Source organism: Haliaeetus albicilla, chromosome 10, assembly GCF_947461875.1.
Source record: "Haliaeetus albicilla chromosome 10, bHalAlb1.1, whole genome shotgun sequence".
Classification (NCBI taxonomy): Eukaryota; Metazoa; Chordata; class Aves; order Accipitriformes; family Accipitridae; genus Haliaeetus; species Haliaeetus albicilla.
This window is the reverse complement of record NC_091492.1, coordinates 22,022,907-22,045,015: the sequence shown is the minus strand read 5'-3', so window position 1 is coordinate 22,045,015 and position 22,109 is coordinate 22,022,907. Positions and strand designations below refer to the sequence as shown.

At 51.6% G+C, this 22,109-nt stretch overlaps 1 protein-coding gene across 1 annotated transcript; it reads left to right on the top strand.

Annotated features, from left to right (window-relative positions):
* Positions 1-340: 340 nt before the first annotated feature.
* Positions 341-22,083, top strand: LOC104315120 (hydrocephalus-inducing protein-like). Its single transcript, XM_069793829.1, has 25 exons — positions 341-924; positions 1,725-1,833; positions 2,424-2,681; positions 3,019-3,161; positions 3,503-3,721; positions 4,928-5,088; positions 5,957-6,069; positions 8,817-9,063; positions 9,610-9,822; positions 10,508-10,646; positions 10,988-11,153; positions 11,564-11,711; positions 12,935-13,142; positions 13,407-13,628; positions 14,205-14,374; positions 14,554-14,752; positions 14,923-15,081; positions 15,615-15,895; positions 16,242-16,461; positions 17,295-17,507; positions 18,926-19,089; positions 19,403-19,553; positions 19,955-20,185; positions 20,815-21,039; positions 21,540-22,083. The coding sequence occupies exons 2-25, from the start codon at positions 1,728-1,730 to the stop codon at positions 22,014-22,016; spliced, it is 4,833 nt and encodes a 1,610-aa protein (XP_069649930.1). The 5' UTR covers positions 341-924; positions 1,725-1,727; the 3' UTR covers positions 22,017-22,083.
* Positions 22,084-22,109: the final 26 nt, after the last annotated feature.

Sequence of the window (22,109 nt, the reverse complement as noted above, 5' to 3'; positions counted from 1 at the left end):
ATCAGAAAAAAATGGAGATGTGCAACAGCTGAGCTGGGGCTTTCCAAGAACAAAGGATTAGATGAAGCAGTTTCTGTGCCAGAAAGTCAGCATGCATTATTTCCTTCTTGTTTACGTTAAAATGAGATGATCCTATGTGATCACCTGCAGTATGTTAAGATATTTTATGTTAAAGGAACGATTGGATGCCTTATAAAAGAGGAGCCCAGTTTCTCTGTCCTGGGACCTGTGTCCGGGGCTCTAACCTGCTCTTCCCCGCCTCTTTGTCCTGAATTGGGACAAGATAAGTCACCTTTCTGCCCTAATAAGCAGTTCCTGTTTAAGTGTCCTTGAAATAATCTTTACTGATGGTGTTACTTATTTACTTCTCCCTTCTTGCTTTTATACTATTTTCATGCTGTGCTTGTGCTTTTTGCATATGTTTCCTATCGCCTCAGCCAGTGAATTTGCCATGGTCTCATTTGTTGCCTCATCATTTACCTGCTGTACTGCATGATTCAATTAAATGAAATAATTTTTGTTATCCTGGAAGGCTCTGGCTCTTCAGAGCAGATTCCTCTTGTGAATGGCCCTAATTGGACTGGGAGAAGAGGGATGAGGGGGAGCTGTCTCATGGGGTTACAGGAGCACCAGCCAGGCAAAACGCAGCGGGTGGCACTCATTTCAGTGCTTCCCAAGTGGGGAATGGGTTAATGCCAGCCGTAATGATTTCTCCTCTGCCTCTCCTGCAGCCCTGCAGCAATTAAAGCACAAAGCCTGACCTTCGATATCAGTGGAGATGGGAATCTGCCTCGGGTGACAGTCCTGCGCCCGGTCCTTCACAATAAGAGAGGGAACCCTCTGCTGCTCTTCAAGAAGCTGTTGCTGGGTGATTCAGAAAAACTCCCTCTGGTCCTTCATAACACTGGTGTCATACCTGTCCAGGTGAGGACCTGCTCAGGGAATGCTCTGGTCTGGAAACAAGTCCTTGTGCCATGGAGGAAAGGTGCCAGAAAACATGGTAGAGATGTACTGCTACTCTATGCATGCAATTGAACACCAAATGAAACCCTTTCCCCATGCTCAGAGCCACTCCATTGCAGGAGAACAACTCCTCTGACTTTCTGGAAGATGCTTTGGCAAACCAGTAGGAAGAGTCTCATTTCTCAGCCAGATCCCTCTAGGAAGGTTCCATCAGCCCTTCACGTTTCTCTCCGTCTCCTTTGCAACCACTGCTGCGGTCTTCACTAGTCTCAGAAATTCTTTTTAAGCAAATGACTTACTTCTACTTTCCAGGAAGGGTGTTCCTCTTGGAGATGTGATTTTTTTGACCAGCCTATACTTTTCAGTTAAACGCAAAACAAGAAAGTCAGTGGGGTATTTTTCCCCCTGTCTCTCTTCTCATGTTTTGGTTCTCACGTGGGCATGTTTGATGTCCTAGTTACGTTAGATTGTATTTGATCACATTTTACTACATTTTAATTAAACTCAGTGAGCAGAAGGTAATTAAACTACAACTACCTTTAGTACTTTCTGTCCTGTTTGGTTATATTTTAATTATACCCCAATGTCTTTGAACGCTTTTTTTTCTGTCTGATTTCACTTAAACCTTGTGCTAAGAGCTGCGTTTGAAGCAGGGAAGTGTGCTGGGTTCCCCATGCCGGACCAGCAGTGGTACGGTGTCAATCCACCTGCCATCCTGTACCTACACCAGTGTGGTTATGTTCTGTATTCTCTTTTCTCAGTTGATGATAGACCTGTTGGATGAAGGGGGAGTTTTCTTCTTGAAAGCCAGGCCCACCACACACTGCATCTACCAAGCTGCGGGCATGGAGGAGGACTCTCCTGGAGAAGGTACAATCATTAACCACGAAGTGTGGTCATCCACACAGGGAAAATGTGCCCTGCTCTTGGCTTGGCCAAGCAGCAGCCAGATGTTAGACATAGTTTCTTTCCTGAGGTGCTCTGTATCCCTAGTTCTGCACGTGGACTCTTTGCAGGGTTTCCTCCTAGGAAGTTGTATGAAGTTTTTCTGTTCTTTTGGACATGGTGGGTTGAGTTGTGGGGGACTATCACCATTTTAGTGGACCGTCTGAGGTCTTTGCTGCATGTGGAAAGTTACCAGCCTGAACGGAGGCAGCCCTTGAGCCCACAGCCAGCCAACAAAAGCTAAAACCGCTCTTTGACTCAGCTTTACATATGGCAGGAGCTGGCTGGATGCAGTGTGAGTGAGAGCTGGGCGTTAACCTGAGTTTAAGATCCTTAAGCAGTGATATGCATCGTGGTGTCATAGTCTTGTGAACCTGGGAGGAGGGCCTGGAACCATTGGTAGGAGAACCTGTGCTTAGAGGCACCTGGGTTTCAACCTCTTATTCCTCTTACACCCCATGGAAATATTTTCTCCGTACGGCCGTATAACTCATCTGATTTCCATTGCTGTGCAGAGAGGAAGCCTCACACTGCTTCCCTGGTCCTGCATCATGGGGAATTAGCAGAGTTTGACGTGCTTTTCAAACCCACCCTGGCCCAACGTCTGGAAGGGAAGATCCACTTGTCAGTGGTGGACAACCCATATGAAGAGACCAACATTCAGCTGGTGGGCGAAGGCTACGAGGATGACTTCACACTAGAAAACATCCATGGACTAGTGGCAGACAGCAAGGAGAACACTGAGGGCTATATGGAGGAGGACATAATTGAGGGTAAGAGAGGAGAGTGATTAAGACCATGTATGATAATTGGTGTCCTCTATATAACCAGGCCTGAGCTACCGCCCACCGGACCTGGTGGTCTGTAAGCATGCCAGCCATGTGCACAGAGGCAGCATGTGCTGTACTGCCTGTCTCTCTGCACCGACACAGCCACATGTATGGGGACGTGTCAGGGTGTTTCCCTGAAAGTGGTGGGGTGGGGAACTGCATGTCTCAGAGGGAGGAAGGCTTGGAGCAAGGAAGAGTTGGACATCTATGTGTCTGTGCATGTGAGGGTGGCGGATGGACCTCACTGCACGCTGAGATCTCTTGCTCTCATTCTTAACAGCTGCCAGAGTGGATCACATCCAGTTCGGGGACTGTCACATTGGGACACCCTACACCGTGACCTTCACGATCACCAATCGCAACAGGGTGGAGTCGATGCGGTTTGAGTGGCTGGCAGGCACTCCATTTCACTTCTCCCCCCAGGTGAGCTTGGATGGTTCTGCCTTTCCCCGCTGCTCAAGCCCTGCCTGGCAGGTTCCTGGGGGCTAGCAGGGAGTCACCACGCACCGGTGAGAGCCCGTTTCAGTGCCACGTAGGAGATGCAAGCCCTGGTTTTGCTGGGGCAGGGCTGTCAGCCCTGCAGAAAAGGCTCTGTGTTATGGGAGATGGCATCTTTTGTTTGTACTTTTCTCTATCAAACCTCAGATAAATACACAGTAAGATGCAGATTCCTAGCACAGCTGCTCACCACATCAATCCCTTTGCTGTCAGTCCTGCCCTTGCTGGTGATTCCAGTTTGGTCTCGGCTCTCTGGTTCTCCGTAGGTGGGACATCTCCATGCTGGCTGTGCTAAGGACATCACAGTGACCTTGAAATCAGATGTCGTGGTTGCCTTCAAAATGCACCTTGTGAAGTGTAAAGTGGCTAGGATCGCCTTCCAGCTGCCGCCAGAGCAGGTTACCGACTGGGACGACCGCCTGCGCACCGTGAAGTGGGTGGATGCCACGAGGGGCCCGGCAGCCACGTGGCCTGTCAAGAAGAAGGTAAGAAGCACAACAGCAAAAGCTGACTGAGCTTACACAAAAAGAGCTGCTGACGGCAGCAGACTGCCATCTCTGCTGGCTAAGCAGCTCCTACTTTCTCCTGACACTTAATCCATCTGTGAGGGTAAGCAGCAGTGCATTTTTAGGGAAGTGGGTGCGCGGTGACCTGATATGCTCACACAAGATGGGGGAGTCTTTTGACAAGAGGCGTTGAGCCACATGCAAATGATCGGTCTCTGCCAAAAGCGGAAGTGTTGCAGCCTGTCTTGAATGGGAGGTCATGTTTTATGATAACATATTTTATGGTATTAAAATCTCATTATCTGCTTCAGTGCCTTTTCACCAACAAGGAGTTAAATCCACTGTGCTCTGTCTCTTGTTTTGAAGTGGAGAGCAACACTAGTGCTCTTCTACGTGTGCCGGCTAGCCCACCAGCACGTTGTGGGTGAGCTCTGAGCTCTCTCTACACTGATAGCAGAGATTTTGGTTGTGGTCTCTATATCGTGTGGGATATCTCATTGTGGAGCAGCCCAGGTACTGTATGGCAGTCACGCAGGAGTCCAGAGAAGTATCACCTCCAGAAACTCTTGCTTTTACTATCATCGTTGCCAAACACACTTATCTTGGGCGATGGTTCTTCCCTAGTTTCTGAACCATTGTAAGACCTGTAGACCAAACTTCTTCCCCATCAGAGCATCAGCAGTCAGAGACTTTCCTAGTGAGTTCATTCCTATGCCAAAATGCCTGTCCCCAACCCCCACCAGTGTGGCTGTTGCCCCACACGAGACATCTGGAAAGCACTTTCTCCTGAGACAAGAAGGAAAAGGTGCTTTCTAGGTTTGTTCATTCTTGGGTTTCTCCATCCACAGAGCTCCAGCAGGGGAGCTTAATCCTAATTTAGAGGCCTCCTGGATTTATAGGTGGCCAGGAAAAAGGTCAGATGCTCTACAGGGTTGAAACACAAGGATGGATACACAGTTATAGTCCCCATGGGTGTATTCACAGTTGAGGTGATGATTGCTTTGCTCAGTAGGTAGAAACAAATACTGTAGTAGAAGGGTCAAATTTTGTCATCTTTCCAGGGAAATAAATGGGAATGGTTCTTCCTAGCCCCTATAACAAGGCTGATTTTGGAGGCCAAAAGGCTCCCTGCTCAGCCTGGCTTTCTGGGCTCTGCTCAGCAATTCTTCCCTTTCCTGTTTGGAGGTGATTGAGACAGACCCTGAACCAGCTCACACTGTCTTGGAGAAGAGCAGCCGCGAAGTGGAGCTTCACCTCAGTGCTGTCGTTGACTACGCCGAGTTCAAGCTGGATACAGACATGATTCAGTTCAAGGAGACCTTGCTCTTCCAGACAAGGATGTTCACGTGAGTGCTGGAGGCCAGGCAGGCACCTCTAAGTGGGAGCTGCCTTTGCCCGGGGCTGACCCTGTGTCTGCTTCCCCAGAGCCGCACTGTGCTCTGTGGTCGCCTCTGCTTTTCCTTCTACTCATGGTCCCGTGCCAACAAAGGTTACACTGACATGTTTATTGCTCAGTCACTGAATAAACCTCTTCTAATTTCTAACAGGCTAATCACTGACTAATCACTAATTGAAGGGGGGTGCTGCTGCCTGCTAAGTCTGAGGTTTCAGCTTCCACTCATAATCTGGCACATCCCAGGGCCTTGGAGTTCTCTCACATGTGGACTTGAGTCCCTTCTAGGGCTTTACATTCAGTCTCACCTGCTGTTCATCCCTTTAAACAAATCATTTATTGTTTCATCCTTTCCAAGTCCTGGCTGGGTGCTGGGGCCCATATATCAGCACACAAAGCCAAGCAGGAGATGGTGGCTGCCATTCTGCCAAGACGTGCCAGGAGAGGTTCAATTCTGCTGTGCCTTTCTGCGGAGAACAGCTGTGGTTTTGCTTTCATTGCATGTTGCCTGTCCTCATCTGCTTGAGGACAAGTTTGCAGTCAAAATAATGTCAAACCAAGACATAAAGACCAGAATAAGACCCTTGGATTAAGTCTCCTGGGCACCATGTCTGTCCTTTCCTCTTTAACTTCCAAACTTTGAAATACTTGGTCTTGGGGCAGCCCAGGGCAGCAGTCTAGATGTGGCAGAGTTGCCTGGGGAAGAAGATGCTACTCAGCGGAAAGAAAGGGGTACCAGGAGCCCACCATACAGTGTTACTTTTTTACTTGCTTTGTATTTATTGGATGTTTTCTTTTTATTCTTCCTTCTTGTTTTTCAGTTTCCAGCTGTCCAATACAGGGAATGTGGCCCTGGAATACACCTGGATGGCAGCTGTGGAGGAGGAAAGGGCAGTGAGCCTTACTGGGGAGCTGCTCCCACCCAGTCTGGATGGTAAGGCACCGGCTCTGTGTGGCAACTGGGCATGCCCAGGGTGTTTCAGTTGGCAGCTGAAGTCTTGGGGAGAAGACCATGCCACTTCACCCCAAAACATGAATTGCATTTTCATCCCTATCCAGTCATCTACTTTCATCAGCATCTTCCCAGATGCAGATGGAGACTTTCTCCTTGCCCCCTCTCTGCTTTTCAGACCATTCTATGCTTGCTCTGACACTTGGGCTCTGCATGGAAGCTGAGCCTGGCTCAGCAGAGAGCCACGTAGTGGGTCAGGACTGGGAAGAGGGACATCAGGGCACCTCTTTGAGAAGTGTCTGAGACTGGGTGTGATGGGTTGACCCTGGCTGGATGCCAGGTGCCCACCAAAGCCATTCTATCACTCCCCCTCCTCAGCTGGACAGGGGAGAGAAAAATATAGCAAAGAGCTTGTGGGTCGAGATAAGGACAGGAGAGATCATTCACCAATTACTGTCATGGGCAAAACAGACTCAGTTTGGGGAAAATTAACTCAATTTATTACAAATCAACCAGAGTAAGGTAATGAGAAATAAAACGAAATCTCAGAACACCTTCCTTCCACCCCTCCCTTCTTCCCAGGCACAACTTCACTCCCGGATTTGTCTACGAAACCCCCCGAGCGGCACAGGGGGACGGGGATGGGGTTTACGGTCATCACACGTTATTTTCTGCCGCTTCATCCTCCTCAGGGGGAGGGCTCATCATACTCTTCCCCTGCTCCTCCAGCATGGGGTCCCACCCACGGGAGACAGTCCTCCATGAACTTCTCCAACGTGGGTCCTTCCCACAGGCTGCAGTTCTTCACGAACTGCTCCAGCATGGGTCCTTTCCACGGTGTGCAGTCCTTCAGGAGCACACTGCTCCAGCGTGGGTCCCCCACAGGGTCACAAGTCCTGCCAGAAAACCTGCTCCGTGGGCTCCTCTCTCCACAGATCCGCAGGTCCTGCCAGGAGCCTGCTCCAGTGCGGGGTTCCCACGGAGTCACAGCCTCTTTCGGGAACCCACCTGCTCCAGTGTGGGGTCCTCCATGGGCTGCAGGTGGATATCTGCTCCACCGTGGACCTCCTTGGGCTGCAGGGGGACAGCCTGCCTCACCATGGTCTTCACCACGGGCTGCAGGGGAATCTCTGCTCCGGCGCCTGGAGCATCTCCTCCCCCTCCTTCTTTACTGACCTTGGTGTCTGCAGGGTTGTTTCTCTTACATGTTCTCACTCCTCTCTCCAGCAGCTGTTTCTCTCCATCCCAACCTTTTTCCTTCTTAAAAATGTTATCGCAGAGGCGTTACCACTATCGCTGATTGGCTCGGCCTTGGCCGGCAGCGGATCCGTCTCAGAGCCGGCTGGTATGGGCTCTCTCGAACACAGGGGAAGCTTCCAGCAGCTTCTTATAGAATCCACCCCTGTAACCTCCCCCACTACCAAAACCTTGCCACACAAAACCAATACACTGGGAAAATTGACGGTGTAACAAGGAGTTACCTGACCTGCAGTCACTGTCTGTGTGCAATTCCCCAGTCCAGGGCAAATGCAAAGTCACTGTCTAAAACTAACCTTCCTGACTTGGGCACTGGAGTGTTTGCTGCAGGTGGAGACCCTGCTCACAGCAGCTATCAGAGCTCAACAGCAGGGCTGTGACTCATTAACCTGCAGTAATGTGGTTGTGTCTGCGTGCTCTCCTTGCGAGCAGCATGGTTCTGCAGGGAAACAGAGCCGTGTGTCCAAGAGGTCTTATCAGGAAATGGAGTGAAGAGAGCTGTCAAACCTTGTGTTTCCTAGCACAGGCAATTTGTCTGATGATCAAGATGGGAGACCTCAACCAGAGTCCTTGATGCTCTGAATGTGCTTCTTTCCCTCCCCTGTGGGTCCTGGTGTTGGCTCTTCCCTGGCACAGGGTACACTTGTGCTGAAGCAGGTCTTCTGGGCTGTGCCATTAGCTGTCTGGTTGTTGGTTATGAAAGTCTGACAAAGAGGAAGGAAGGAAAGGGTGTGAAGGACAGAGCAGCGCTGTTCCCCAAAGCCTTCTTTCTACCACAGACAACAAGCAAAATTCAGTTCTGCAGGCCACAGGGGAGCAGGACTTAACACTGTCCTTAATGCTAAGTGCTGAGGCTGGCTGTACTGGGATGTGAAACAGCACCCAGAAATTTTCCCAGATGCTGTAACAGACATCTCTACTGTTAGTTTCTGGGCATGGTTTAGGAATGAACGCTGGCCAGAAACCGTTCTGCAGGAAAAGTTTGCATCTAGCTTCTGAGTCCTAGAGATAGAGAGAGTTTAACAGCATGGAGTGAAGCAGCTGGGTTCAGTCCTGGGTCCATTTAATTTGCTAACATAGATATAGCCTTCATGTCCATCGTCTGAGTATTTTTACAGCGTGATGTTCAGTGGTGTGTTTTGATTCAGGCAGTTCTCTGGGTCTCTGCTGGGCCTTTTCACTGTATTTGCTGCCCCCCCATCCTGTTCTTCTTCGTGTCTGTTCTCACTTTCACACCTGTCCCCAGGACTTTCTGGGATTATGATTTAGCAAGCAGTAGCACAGAAGCAAAAAGCAAACTGGCTGCTCTCCCTGTTCTTCATTGGGAGTTCTCCTGCTGAAAGTACTTGGCTAGAGATGCTCCCAGTGTATCCCAGCTCCCTTCTGTCCGTCTGCAGCAGCAGGCAGAGTTGCTGGGAACAAAGGTCTTTCTCCTTGAAGGACATCCTGCTATTATTTCTTCCTTACCACAGGAGATTTCCTCTCCTCCATTTCTGGTGCCTCTGTGAAGCTCCAGGCCAGCCGTTGTTCGAGCCAGCTGGGCCACACTCTGGAGCAGGTCTCTTCCTCCCTGAGCTCGTCTCTGAATGCAGTCAGTGCCAGCCCGCTGTTCTCTGTCGAGCCCTGCAGTGGTTCCATCCCTGCTGGCAAGGAGCAGCTCTTCCAGATGAAGTTCTCTCCAGTGTACGTGGGGGACTTTGAGAGCTGTATGCTCTGCAGGTAGGAAAATTCCAGGCACTTTTCAACTCGTGCTACTGATGGATAGTCGTGGTATTGCCTCTGATTGGGATGGGTGGGAGTGTGGACCTGGGGACAGCCAGCCCCAGAGAGGCAGCAGAAACAACCAACATACAGGAGCAAAGAAAGATGATCATCTGGCCTTGATAGAAGCAGGTATGGAGACACTAGGAAAAGACAGTGTATGAAACATTAAGCTCCTGGAGGGCTGCAAAATCTGGAACGAGAGAACTAGAGGAGCTGTCAAGGGGTCAGCCAGTCCCTACCTATGCTTCCTTATGAGAGAAGCACGGCCTCCTTATCTACATAGAAACCTGTGTGCTGCATTGGTCTCTAGGCATATAACTGTTCATATTTCTGCTATTTCAGCTCTGTTGCCTCTGTGGCAGGGAGGGCAATTCTGTTTGATTTGCTGCTCAATGCTTGCACAGAGAGAGTATGCAACACTGTGTGCTGTACAAGGAGACAGACAAGCAGCTGGCTGGCTGGAAACATTAGTCTGGCTAATACCACTCCCTTTCTTCCTAGTATTCCTAACCTGAAGCCAAATCAGAAGGGCCCAGAGGTGGTTGTGAAGGGGAGAAGCCTGATGCCAAACTGCCACTTTGAACTGGAAGACTCTGACTATATCACTGCAAAAAGGCGCAACCCAGAGTTGCAGGGACCAAAGGGGGTGACGTTGGATCTCAACACAAGAGTGATTGAGTTTGCGGCAATTGGAGTGTGTAGCAGGAACAGCAGGTAGGTGTGGGCACGGCTTCTCCTGTTGATGGTCTCCTAATCCCCCCCCTTAACCAGAGACCTCTCCAGCTACTCCTCCAAGCCCCCAAGGCACATCTGTACCTTGTCTGTGATGTGCTGACACTTGGCCACCAGTCTATTTTGGTGCTGGAATAAGGTGCTCACTGAAAACTGCCCAATTTTGTGCTCTCCTTGTCCTTTTCTTCAAGAAGCGCAGCTAGTATGGGTCAGTCTGGGAGGACCACGTATCCCTAGCCTGTGCTTTGTGGCCAGTACAACCTTTGTCCCTTTGAAGAGCATCCTTGGGACATTCTCGCTCCTTTGAGATACCAGTCAGATAGGGTCAGTGAAGGCTGCGACCACAACAGGGAGTACCATCTTCCAAAGGAGTCTTACTGGACTTGATTTTACCATTTTCACTCAATCTTACTGTTTTAACATGCAAGAGTTCGGCTATATCCTTGCTAATTTCTTTGTCAGTAGCTGTTAATCTATAGACAACTGGGAGACAAACAGGGTCCCTAGAAAGCAGGTGAAATGTTTGTGCTGCCAGCATTGTTCCCCTATACCAAATAACTCCTCCTGGATGGTCTCCAGGACTGGCAGTGCCTGATGTCTGCTGCAGGACGGAGTCATTAACATCCTAACGCCACCTTAGTAGTCCTTTTTTGCTTTGTGTGCCCAGGACCTTCATGGTTATGAACCCAACCAGTTCTGCGTATTCTTTCCAGTGGACTTGCCAAGACCCTGAAGCCCCACCAGAAGAGGTGGCTTTCTTCTGCCTCACTGAGAGAGGTCAGATCCAGCCAGGGAAGAAAGCAGAGGTGAGTGCAGAAGACTAAGAAGGTAGAGCCAGTACACATGTATGTCAGTTTAACACCGGCTATGTCTATGCTTACTGAGTGTCCCATCTCACTGTGAGCTCGCCAATATCATGAAGAAACCTTTGACTGCAGTGTAAATGAACCGGGAGATGAACCTGTTCTCACCCTGTACCCCACATCTGCCATGCTTTTGCGCTGTAAGTGGCACAGCAGCCTATCTCTGAGCTCACAGCAACATAAGGTGTTGGTTCCTGGGGTTTCTTGGTGGTATAGACTGCACTTCTCTCCCCTCACCTTGCCAAGGGCAGCAACTTTCTTTCATTTGCCTCTTTCTCCCCCAGATGAAATTTGAATTCATCCCCCGGCACCTGGACATCACAGAATCATTCTGGGTCTTTACAATCCCTGAGCAGAGTGTTTCAGTCCCATTCCTGTTGGTGGGCAATGCCACTGACCCGCTAGTAACTCTGGACAGATCCCACCTGAACTTCCAGTTGCTGTTAATCGGTGAGCACTGTGGTTATACCTTACACCCTCAGGTGTGGACTGCTCCAGGGGCCCAGCAGTCCTGTTGTTCCAGCAGGCTCCAACAAGGAAGCTGGAAATGGAAACAGGCATTTGTGAGCAGATCATCCAGCTCTTGGCACCCAAGTGTACAAGGAAGGCAGGCATGTGTCAGGGACATGGCATGTGCTTGGGGCTGTTTCCAAGAGGGGCTTTGGGAGTGATTCAGGGGAGCCTGGGGGCTCAGAAGTATGTTTCCATGTTGGCATCCTGAGCGTGTCATGCTGCAGGTAGTGCTCTTCACTGCAAACTGCCTGCTGGGCTCAGCTGGCAGGCAGAAGCACAGTGGGCAGCAGTGGTCTGGTGGCCAGAGGAACAAAAGGTTTTCAGCAGCTGTTTTGTCCTCTCCCCAGGGCATGAGGTACACCAGACTATCTATCTAATCAACAGTGAGAAGGAAGCCTTCAGCTTTGCTTTCAGAGAAAGCTCACTCTTCTCAGAGGGATGCAGTGCCTCTGTGAAAGTAGAACCCCTGCAAGGCTCCATCACTCCTCTTTCAAGGTAACAGGGCTCACAGGCCAGATTTCCTATCCTGCACGGCAAATATTGCACTAGCATTTTGCTTTTGGGGTTTTCTCCCCTTGGCAGTCACCAGGTGACTCTCAGTAATAGCATACATCTGCCTTGTTTCGTTCCTTCTCAACGGGGACACGATGAAACTGCTACTCTCGTCTTCTAGGATCCCTTCCTGGAGAAATTCAGGCCTTGGATCTTCTACTTTTGATGACAAAAGCATGTTTGGGGGTTTTAACCCTGTGATCCCCAGAGCCACCAACCTCAAGTGTGCAAGGTCTCGTCTCTTCCCCGTGTTCTTTTAGTGACAGAGCCCACCACACATGGCCTGTGCAAAGCTACCAAGAGCAGCAAAGCACACAAGCAGCATTGCAGCCTGTCATGGGGGATGGCAACAAGCTTATATGACTAGCCGTGTTTTGCAGGATCACCTGTCAGAAAACAGATAATCTTTTCTTGTAAACCACAGCTGTGACTTGCGATCAGACGTGATTATGAGTTCAAGCAATCTAACAGGTCACTAACTCATCTGCTGATCCACCATGGATGTCCCTGTGCCCACTCATAGCCTGCCTTGGGTGTAAGGAGAACGCATTAGCTCTGGGCAGCTTTGCTGTGGCTTAAAAGATGCTGAATTTTGGTTTGCCACTGCGTGCAAGATGAGAGCACCCTGCATCAGCTACTGGGCACACTTGAGAAGTGGTAATTCTTTAAATCTCTGTAGTTTGGTTATGTTTGATCATGTACCCAAAAAATACATAGAAATTACCCACAGAAATTACAAGGCAGTTTGGTGGCACCCACGTTGTACTGCTGTCACGGGAGGACGTTATCCCTGTCATATAGATTGGAGAGATTAGGCATCTCTACGAGTGCCCTCCTTTGTGTTTGGGACAGAAGTGGGGCTTCAGCCCAGCGCTGCCCTGTAGCACATGGGCAGGGCAGTAAGGTAAGCATTAGCTCAGGGTTTGCTGCCTTGTTGTGGTATCCTCTGCTATTTCATTGCACGGGATCATCAGAGCCTAAACAGTGGTCTCCAGGGCTTGCTCCATAGTGGAAGGCCCTGGAAGGGCAGAGTGCTGTTCCTAGTTTCTCCCAGGCCTGGGGTCTCACCACAGCCATTGCAGAGCTGCTTTCCTGTAGAGCAGGCAATGTGAGGCCAAGAAAGTTAAGAGACAGTGAACAGAGCAAAAAGGGTCTTCTCTCCGCAGGTTTCCTGTTAGAGTCTTCTTCACACCAGCACTAGAAGGAGAGGCTGTCTTCAACCTCAAGTGTGATGTCAAGAGGAAGACCCAGCCCCTCTCCTTGAATATCAAGGCCACCGGCTATAGCATGAACGTGTCTGTCAGGTGTGAGGACGGTGATGGCTGTGTCACTGAGCTCAGTGCACAGGAGACCAATGTCATTGATTTCAAGGAGGTGAGCAGCACTGGTTCCCTGAACATTTGCCCCACAAAGCCCTGCAAGATTGAGCCTTAACCAGAAGCTCTGCAGATAACGTTTGAACAAGAGGGAATGTTTTTCTTCATTTATGGGTGTCTAGAGGGATGGAGATTGATCTTTCACACAGGTCGTTAGCTGAATGTAAAAGATGCAGGAGCATGTTAGGAAGAAGCACTTGCTGGACCAGCCAGCACTTTGCATGTGCTTCAACCCCTAGTCCTCACTGCCTTCTCCCCACAGGTACAGCTAAACGAGAATGTCAAGCGCATCTTCAGCATCTGCAATAACGGCAAGTTCAGCTTTACCTTCTCATGGGAACTGAGCGGCCCCACAGCCCGTAAGCAGGTCCTTACCATCACCCCTCAGACGGGCGCTGTGCAGGCAGAGGGGAAAGCAGAGACCCAGCTGGCTTTTCACCCACAGAAGATGTGCTCTTTAAAGGACGTAGAGCTGATGCTGCAGGTGAGGCACCAATGTTTAATATGGGAACTTTGCCTTCCCTATGCAGCAGCTTGGCAGCGGGAGCCCAGAGCTAGGGGTGAGCTCTGTCACTAAAGAGCCTGACTGAGGCAAAGAGGCTCCTGCTGCCAAAATAAAGAGTCTGACAGTTTCTGAATGGAATATTTTAATAAGTGCTTATCCAGGACCACGTTGGGAAGCACTTTTGAGGCAGAACATATCCCCCACACCCTCTCTGCCCCTAATTTGGGGGGTCCTAGATGTGCATGGAGATGAAGCTGTTTCTCCTTGCCAGGTCTCTGCTGAGTTGGGTCCCATAGCTCAGAAGGGTCCTGTCAGCATGTGGCTGCACTGCTCAGCACATGGCTGCACAAAGCAGGGCCATGACTCTCCAAAAACCCTTTCCCTCTCAGACCAAGCCTTCCACCTTCTATTTCCATTCCAAGGTCCTTTGGCACTTGCTTTTCCTTGTTGTCACAGCAGTCAGCTGTCCCCCATCTTCTTCCTCAGCTGTCTCTGGTGTTTGCAGTTGTAGTTCCCATTTCTTCAGCTGGCTCATACTGTCTTTCACCCCACTAGATCAGCAAGGGTCCCACGTTTACCTGCGTGTTCCTGGCCACCGTGGTAGTGCCCACTGTTCACTTCTCCACCACTAGACTCAACTTTGGAGCCTGCTTCATCTACCACGCTGGGATGCCACCTCCCCAGCAGACCCTTGCCATCACAAACAAGGCAGACAAGGATGTGAGGTAGGCCTTCTCTGCACACTCCTTTGGCCCTTGCTTAGCACGTGCCTGCTCCACGTCCTCATGACCACTGTGGGTGAAATCCTGAGGAGACAGGAGAACCCTAAGTAGCCCTGATGTTGTCATCTGAGCACACACAGCCTTGTGACACCTTTGCTCCTCTTTGCTGTGCTTTCTGCCAGTTTGAACTGCTTGTTCACCAGCACTGCACACCTGGAGGTGGACTTCCCAGGGTGCGTCCTACTCCCAGGAGGGACAGTGGAGGTGCCCATCACTTTCTATCCCAGAGAGGTTGCGTCTTACCATGAGCTTATCCCTTTTGAAATCAATGGTCTTTGCCAGAAGACTGTTGAAGTCCAAGGAAAGGGCACAGAAATGAAGGTGAGATGAAATCCAAATCCTAAAACCCCAGGTGGCTGAGAGCCAGCATGGCTTTCTCTCTAATTTTCCTCATCTCTTCCCCAGCCTACCATGTTTTGGTTTTCTGCCACCCTCGTGGCACCCTTTTCTCCTTCCTTCCTTTCACTTTATATTAATCTCTCCTACCTCAGGTTGATGTTGTAGAACCACAAGGAAAGGTTGTGAAGCTGGGAGCCCTCTCCATCGGACAGACAGTGAAGAAGATTGTCACCATAGCAAACAACAGTGCTGCCCCTCTCACTTTTAAGCTCAGTCTCATGTCCACCATGCCAGAGCTGCAAGAAGTTGGGGTAAGGGCCCTTCCTTCACTGGCGAGCACTTTGGTGTGCCCACGGGTAGCTATGAGCTGCTCTGGGTGGGAGCTAGTAGCTAATTACAATTGTATGCTGTCCTCCCTGCTGGGACTGCTCTACCAGCAAATACTTGCAATGCGAATGCCTCATCTGAGCTAGGCATCAGGCCTCCCCTAATAGCCAGAAGTGAGAATAAAGTACAATTCCCCCAACCTGTTTTAGACACATACATTAGGATGTGACCATATATTTTAGATCTGGAAAGATAAGGGAGATAGCTGAATCTTTAAGAGTTACAGCTCTCTTGGAGCTTATGTGAAATGACTTTGGAAGACATAGTTCAGCTCACCGTAGGCAGATGGACACATCACAGGGGAAACACCTTTGGTACTTAGGAATGCATAGGAGGGAATGAGTGGGATTGGGGTGAGGACAGAATAGGAATTGGAAGACCCTTCTCTGACTCTAGTGATGGAGGATTCACAGCTCAGTTGCCAGATGAAGTAGTCTCCACTCATTTCTTTGGGCAGGTTCTCTGCTTGAACCCCAGCAATGAACTAAGTCTGAAGCCCAAAGGAGACACCTGTAAAGTAGAGGTGACCTTCTCCCCAAAACACCGCATCCAGCCATTCACCGAAGAAGTGATGTTGGAGTGCAACGGCCTGGTGCGCTCCCTATTCATGGTGCAGGGCTCCTGCCAGGGCATCCATGTGAGCTTGGACCAGGATCACCTCAGCTTTGGAGCAGTGGTGCAGCAGAGCTACACATCCCAGCGCATCATCATGCAGAACATGGGCGACATAGGAGTCAGGTAATGCAGAACCCTGTTCTCTCTGAGGGCTGAGAGCTTGGATGAGAGTTGCATGGAGCTGTAGCTTCCTCAGATAGTTCCACTCTGCTTTTCCATCCCAGTGGAAAGCCGTGCAGCCAAGGCTATGCAGTCAGGCCCTGGAAGTTAGCAAGGCATACAACCAAAGGCTTGTTTACAGATAGGTGCAGCTGAGTCCTGCCCAGCCTGAAGCCTTATTGCCAGGTGGCTTAGCACCATGCCTGAGATCCTGTGGAAAAGCTCACAAGAGGATTAGGTACAGCACACTGTGTTTGCAGCCTCCTAGTTGCTAATCCTTCCTTTCTGTCATTGTGCTTTCCTTCGCAAGGTTTAAGTGGGACATCGAGAGCTTCAAGCCAGATTTCTCCATCAGCCCCACAAAGGGTTACATCTCCCCAGGAATGGATGTCCCCTTCATTGTGACCTTCCGCCCCTCTAAGCTGAGCCATGCTATCCAGTACGAGGGCCTGCAGTGCTTCATCCAGGGCAGTAAGCCGCTCAGGCTTACGCTGGCAGGATGCTGCATGGAGACCCCGGTGACCAAAGAGGTAACCGGAGCAGAGGCAGGATGGGTACCCCCCTTGCCCCACCATTTGCACCACATCTCTCCCAGGGCAGAGACTGGAGGACATTTATGTGCGTAGACTCACTCCTGCCTGTCATCCTGCCTGGGTAACCCAGAAAGCTGAGAAAACCACTGGGCAGGATTCCCAAAATTTCTGAGCCCTGTAATTGCCTTTCTCCCCTGTTAAAGGTGCTGCTTCTCCAGCTACCACCTCAGCTGTCCTGGCTCTGCATTGCAGTACCCTTGCCATGGGGACACCCTGCAGGGCTCTTCTGAGACCCTCCCCACAGAGCCACGCTGCTATACCCACAATATTGCACCCGCAGTCACTTTTTCTCCCTGTCAGGGCAGGGGAGGGCATTCAGCACTAGGAGTGGGCAAGGTGTCTGCATCCACCTTCTGGGGCACAGGGATGTAGCGTGGAGGACTACTGGCTTTCACAGGCATTGCAAGAGGGTGCAGCTGGGGGGTGTTGGCTTTTGCTACCAAAAGAGAACCCAGAGCTGCTCTTCAGCCTGCCCGCAAAGGGGCTGTGCAGCTGCAGGTCTTGTCCTTGCACAGGAAAGATACCCTTCCAGGACTTCCCATTTTCTTTCGCCCTTCCTTGTGAGGTGGCAGCCCCCTTCACCCAGCATGCAAAAGACTGATTCCTCTCCTCTAAGAACTGACAACTTGATTTACACCAAAAGTTATGGCTCAAATGGCAGTTTTGCATATGACGAGGAAAAGCTGCTCCCTGTGCATCGAGCTAGTCAGAGTCTGGGTGGAAAGGATTCTTCAGTATGACCAAGCAGTCTCTGTGCTCCTCTGTTGCAGACACTGACTTTCACATGTGACGTGCGTGAGAAGCACAGCCAGACTATCCTCCTGTCCAACCCAAGCAATGAGGCCTGGACCGTGCAACCTGTCATTGAGGGGGAACACTGGAAAGGGCCTGAATTTTTCCATCTAGAGGCCAATCAACAAAACAAGCCCTACAAGATCACTTACAAACCCCTAACCATGAGCTCTGAGAACAAGAAGCATCAGGTATGTGAGCTGTGCCAGCATGCTGACCCTCATAGTGTGACCGTCATAGCTCACCCTGCTTTGGGCAAGTGGTTGGACGAGATGACCTTCAGAGGTCCCCTATGAACTGAAATTATCCTGGGATCCTATGTTGGAAGCTAGGTTTCTTCGTGGCTAGAGGCCAGGTGTAAGGAAAGTTCAAGTGGGAAGTCTGGGCAAAAGTGTTGGACCAGCTAACCCAAAAAGCCAGGTTTTCTGAAGGTCCAGGAAATGAAGTTTGTTCTGTGCAGCTCTTGGTCCCTGCCTGTGCAGCCCAGGGGGGCTCAGAGATGCCCATGCTTAGCCCTGTGGGCTGCAGAGGCTCCCCAAGCCCTGGGCATGACCACTTCTGCCAGCACGGCCCTTTTGCAGCAGGCAGGGAACAAGAGGGGCGAAGATGCCGTGCTATTTCACAGTGCCTCCCTTGCCTTGAACAGTCAGGTGGGAAATGACAGAGATATCTCTCTTGACATCACCTTGGGTAATGTGGGAGCTTTGGAAAGAGCCCTTCCTGTAGGTCTCAAGCTGGGCAGACGGGGCATGACTGGCCCCTCTGTTTTCATGGACAGTATTTCTGAGACACACCAGGGACAAGCTCTCAAATCAAGGGGGTCAATTCAGAACGGTTCTGGGGTGCTGGAGGTGGGTGTCAGGCACCTGCCCGTTGTCCTGCTCCAGCTGATCTTACACTAAGCCACGATTTAGGCCAGGGCAAGAGTGGAGGCTAGAGACTTCTGGGCTCAATCTCCAGGGTGCACAGCAGATCTGTGCCCTGTAGCATTGCATATGTTCAGTATCTCTTTAATGTACAGCCCTGCATGAAGAGTCCTGCAGTTTTCAGCTGCTCTGGAGGCAGAGGAGATGCCACAGGGCAGGTGGCTATGACCCACTGGCACCTGAAATGACTACTGGATACGAACTTTTCATGGCCCACCCTGGCTGGTGGGACCCTGCCGTGTTAGCTTACAGGCTGTTCTCTTGGCAGTAATGTTGGGGCTAACCCTGGCACTGCCAAGGCAGTCAAGATTAGCAGGGACTGCCACCCCCTTACCACAGCTATGCACAAGCACGGGACTGGCAGCTGATGTGCCCAAGTTATTAAGGCAGGTAAAGGAGTGTTAGGATGGGCAGACCAGCTCTGCTGCAGGGCCCGTGTTTCCTTGCTTTGCCCAGACATGCTGTCTCTGTGTCCTGTAGCTGTGCCAGCCCGAGCTGGTACGACATTGCCATCTCCACCTGTGCAGGACACAGGGCTACAGTCACAGCTCTGCCAGCTGGACTTGCTCAAAGCTGCTCAAGGGACAGCCTGAGACATGGGAGAGTCCAGGTGTGCTTGAGAGCCAGTAACTGGTCCAGACAGAGAGCAGGAGAGCTCACTTATCCTATTTCTTGTCTTCTAGGGCTCCATCTTCTTCCCATTGCCAGATGGGACAGGCTTATACTACCTCCTGCAAGGAACTGCTGAGGCCCCAAAGTGTTCAGGGTCCATTTTCCGGCAGGTACCATGTAGGACTTCCTACACTGAGCTCATCCCCGTCTCCAACTGGCTGAACAGACCACAGAGGTGAGTCTGGCCCAGGAAGTCTCCCATCAGCAATCCCTGCAGCAGTACAAGGAAGGGCTTCCCACTACCTGGAAGCTCCTTCCTGCAAGCTTTTCAGTCTCCTTGGCCATTTCTGGCTATTGGTGTCTGGGATCATGCTACCCACGTTCTGCCTATGGAGACCCATCCTGGAGGGCTTTCCTCCAAGGTGGATGAGAGCTGGCTCCCTCTGCCTGAGGCATTGAGGATGAGAGGGGCTGTGTTTTACCCCCCACACTGGGTATCCTGTGGGAGTCCTTTCCATTGACCTTCACTGCATCCTTCTCACCCACAGGTTCCTTGTGGTAGTGGATATACTCAAACCAGAAAACCTGGAAAGCAGGTCTCTGCTGCAGGGGCTGGAATACATTGATGTGCCAGGCTCTGCCAAGAAGGACTACAAGCTCACCTTCCTCTCCTACAAGGAAGGAGTCTTTAACACAATGGTAAGTGTGGACGCCAGGCTGTAGGGCCCTTCAAGGAGCTGTTGGCTCACTGAAAAGCTACACACTTGTTTTCATATCTCCATGTGCGCACTGGTGGGCTTGTAGGTGTCCTAGGTGGGTCCCGAACAGCAGGCATCTCTCCACACACCCCACTCACATGTCAGTCTCTTTGTGAGGGTCCCAGTGTGGGCTGCTAAGCACAGGTGGGTCAGGACATTGGTGAGCTGGAAGCAATGTGCAATTGGGAGAGTATGAAGTAGAAATACCACACATGCTTTCCCCGGTCTTGCACTTTATCTAGGTGGCTGCTTATGGCTGTTCTTGGAAGTAGGGCTGGCTTAGCACAGCTGGTATATTTTTATGTGCAGAATGACCAGTGATTCCCTTTTTCTCCGATTCAGGTGACCTTCCTCAATGAGGTGACCGAGGAGTACTTGTTCTACATGGTGACTTTCAAGGCCACCCCTTCGGGACCCATCAGCACTGTTGAAATTACCACCGCTGTTCGGCAGAGAGTGTCCTCCACCGTCAAGGTGGACAACCCTCTGCCTGTCCCAGTGACGTTTGCCATAGATTGCAAAGTGCCTGACATCAATGTTCCCCCGCATTTCACTGTGCCTGCAGAGTCAGAGGTAAGAGCAAAGCTTGTCCAGTATGCTCTCCTCTCCCCGCAGCCTTTCTGGGAGTGGATGCTCTTGAAGGGTGATGCCCTACGTGAACCATCTGGGGCTTCTTTCCAACAGTGATAACTCCCACTTGCTAATAATCTGGAGGGGAAGCAGTGTCTAAGAATATCCCTAGTGGGAATCACCCTGTGCTGGTGGAGTCTGCCATGCTACCCCTTGTGATATGCTCCCATCAGGACTTGCGTGGCAGGTCCTTGTGCCACATGCTCCTTATTTAGTATGGCTGTTTTCAGTTTAGAGTGGCTGCAGGGCATGCTTCACCCCACTGGCAGGGTGTTTGCAGCCTGGATTTGAGAGGAGCTGTTGTGTGCCCTGGGGGAGTATAGGGGTATTTTAGGGTGGGAAGCTTCAGGGATGGTGCTGGAGAGCTCTCAGCTGTTGGGGATGGTCCCCCAGGTGACCTGTCCCCTAGATGCAGCAAGGCTTTGTCCTAGAGAGAGGGAGCTGGAGTGAGGGAGGGTGCTGGGCTACCTTCCGGCACTGTGCGAGCACACCAGGGACCGATTTCCCCCGTCCCAGGCTCTGCCTTCCCCGTCTCTGCCTGACCCAGTGGCTTTTCCATTCGTTCCTCTCAGGCTGACCTTGTCTTTGAGTACCAGCCCACAAAAATGGGTGAGAGCACTGGGCACCTGGTGCTCCAAAGCAGTGACTTGGGTTCTTTCTACTACAACCTGCACCTGAAAGCCACCACAAGCAGGCCGGAGAAGCCCCTCTACTTCTGCACCATGCTGGGCTCTAGTCAGACCATCACCACCAAAATCATGAATTACGCCCGGCAGAAGACCGACTACCTCCTCCAGGTGACCCGAGGCTGCCCTGGGCTCTTGCTGGGAGGCAGCTCATCTGGCCAGCATCAGCCCTCTCCATCGAGGGATCCTGCCCCTTTGGCTTGGCCTGGCATAGCTGGGGTGGCCATGTGAGCCTAGGGGTCTTCCCACTAATGCTGGGCTTGTCCCCAGCTGGACTGTCCTTGCTTGCAGCCCCTTCTCTGCTGCCTGTGTTGGAGCTGCTTTTGCAGGTTCGATGGTGCCTGGACTTCCACCTTAAACCCCAGCTCTGGCAGTAACATCTCTGGGTGCAGGGTTGTCCCTGCTTGGCATGTTTGGACAGTCCTTATGGCCATCCGTCATGGGCACTCACCAGGGGTAGGGTGTGGGCGGGACAGATGCAGTACAGGCAGGGGAAAGGGACCCCAGCCAGTGTGACGGCAGGGGACGATCGGTTTCTTCCCAATGTGCTGGTTCTGCTTTTGTGACACCCCCCCCCCCCGCCTCCATGGTCTTTTCTCTTCCCTCTGCAGACCAACTGCGCGGACTTCCAGACCGAGAAAACCATCAGCGTGGCCCCCGCCGGCCCCAGGGGCTCGGAGGTGAGCGTGGAGGTGACTTACGAGCCCTGCCAGCTGGGCGAAGCCAGGGCCACGCTGCAGCTCTCCTCCCCGCTCGGAGGGGAGTACAGCATCCCCCTCTTCGGCCTTGCCCTCCCGCCCAAGCCCCAAGGCCCCTTCCTCATCAAGGCTGGCGGCACCACCTCCATCCCCTTCAAAAACGTCTTCCTCCAGCCCACCGCCTTCCAGTACACGGTGGAGCACCCGGCCTTCACCGTCAGGGCCCCTGACAGCTTGCGTGCCAAGAAGACCACCTTCATCACCGTCTCCTTTCAGGGCGGCCCGGCCTCCGGCGGGGCCCCTGTCACCAGCAAGATGGTGGTCTCCTGCCCGGGCGGGGCGGGTGTCTCCTGGGTCTACTACCTCCGGGGCCTCCCTCCTCACAAGTGACCGATGCCCCCCTGGGACCCCCTCACAGTGGGCGTTCGTTAATAAACCCCGGGGCCGATTAATGCTGTCGCGGTCGGTTTGGAATAAACCCGG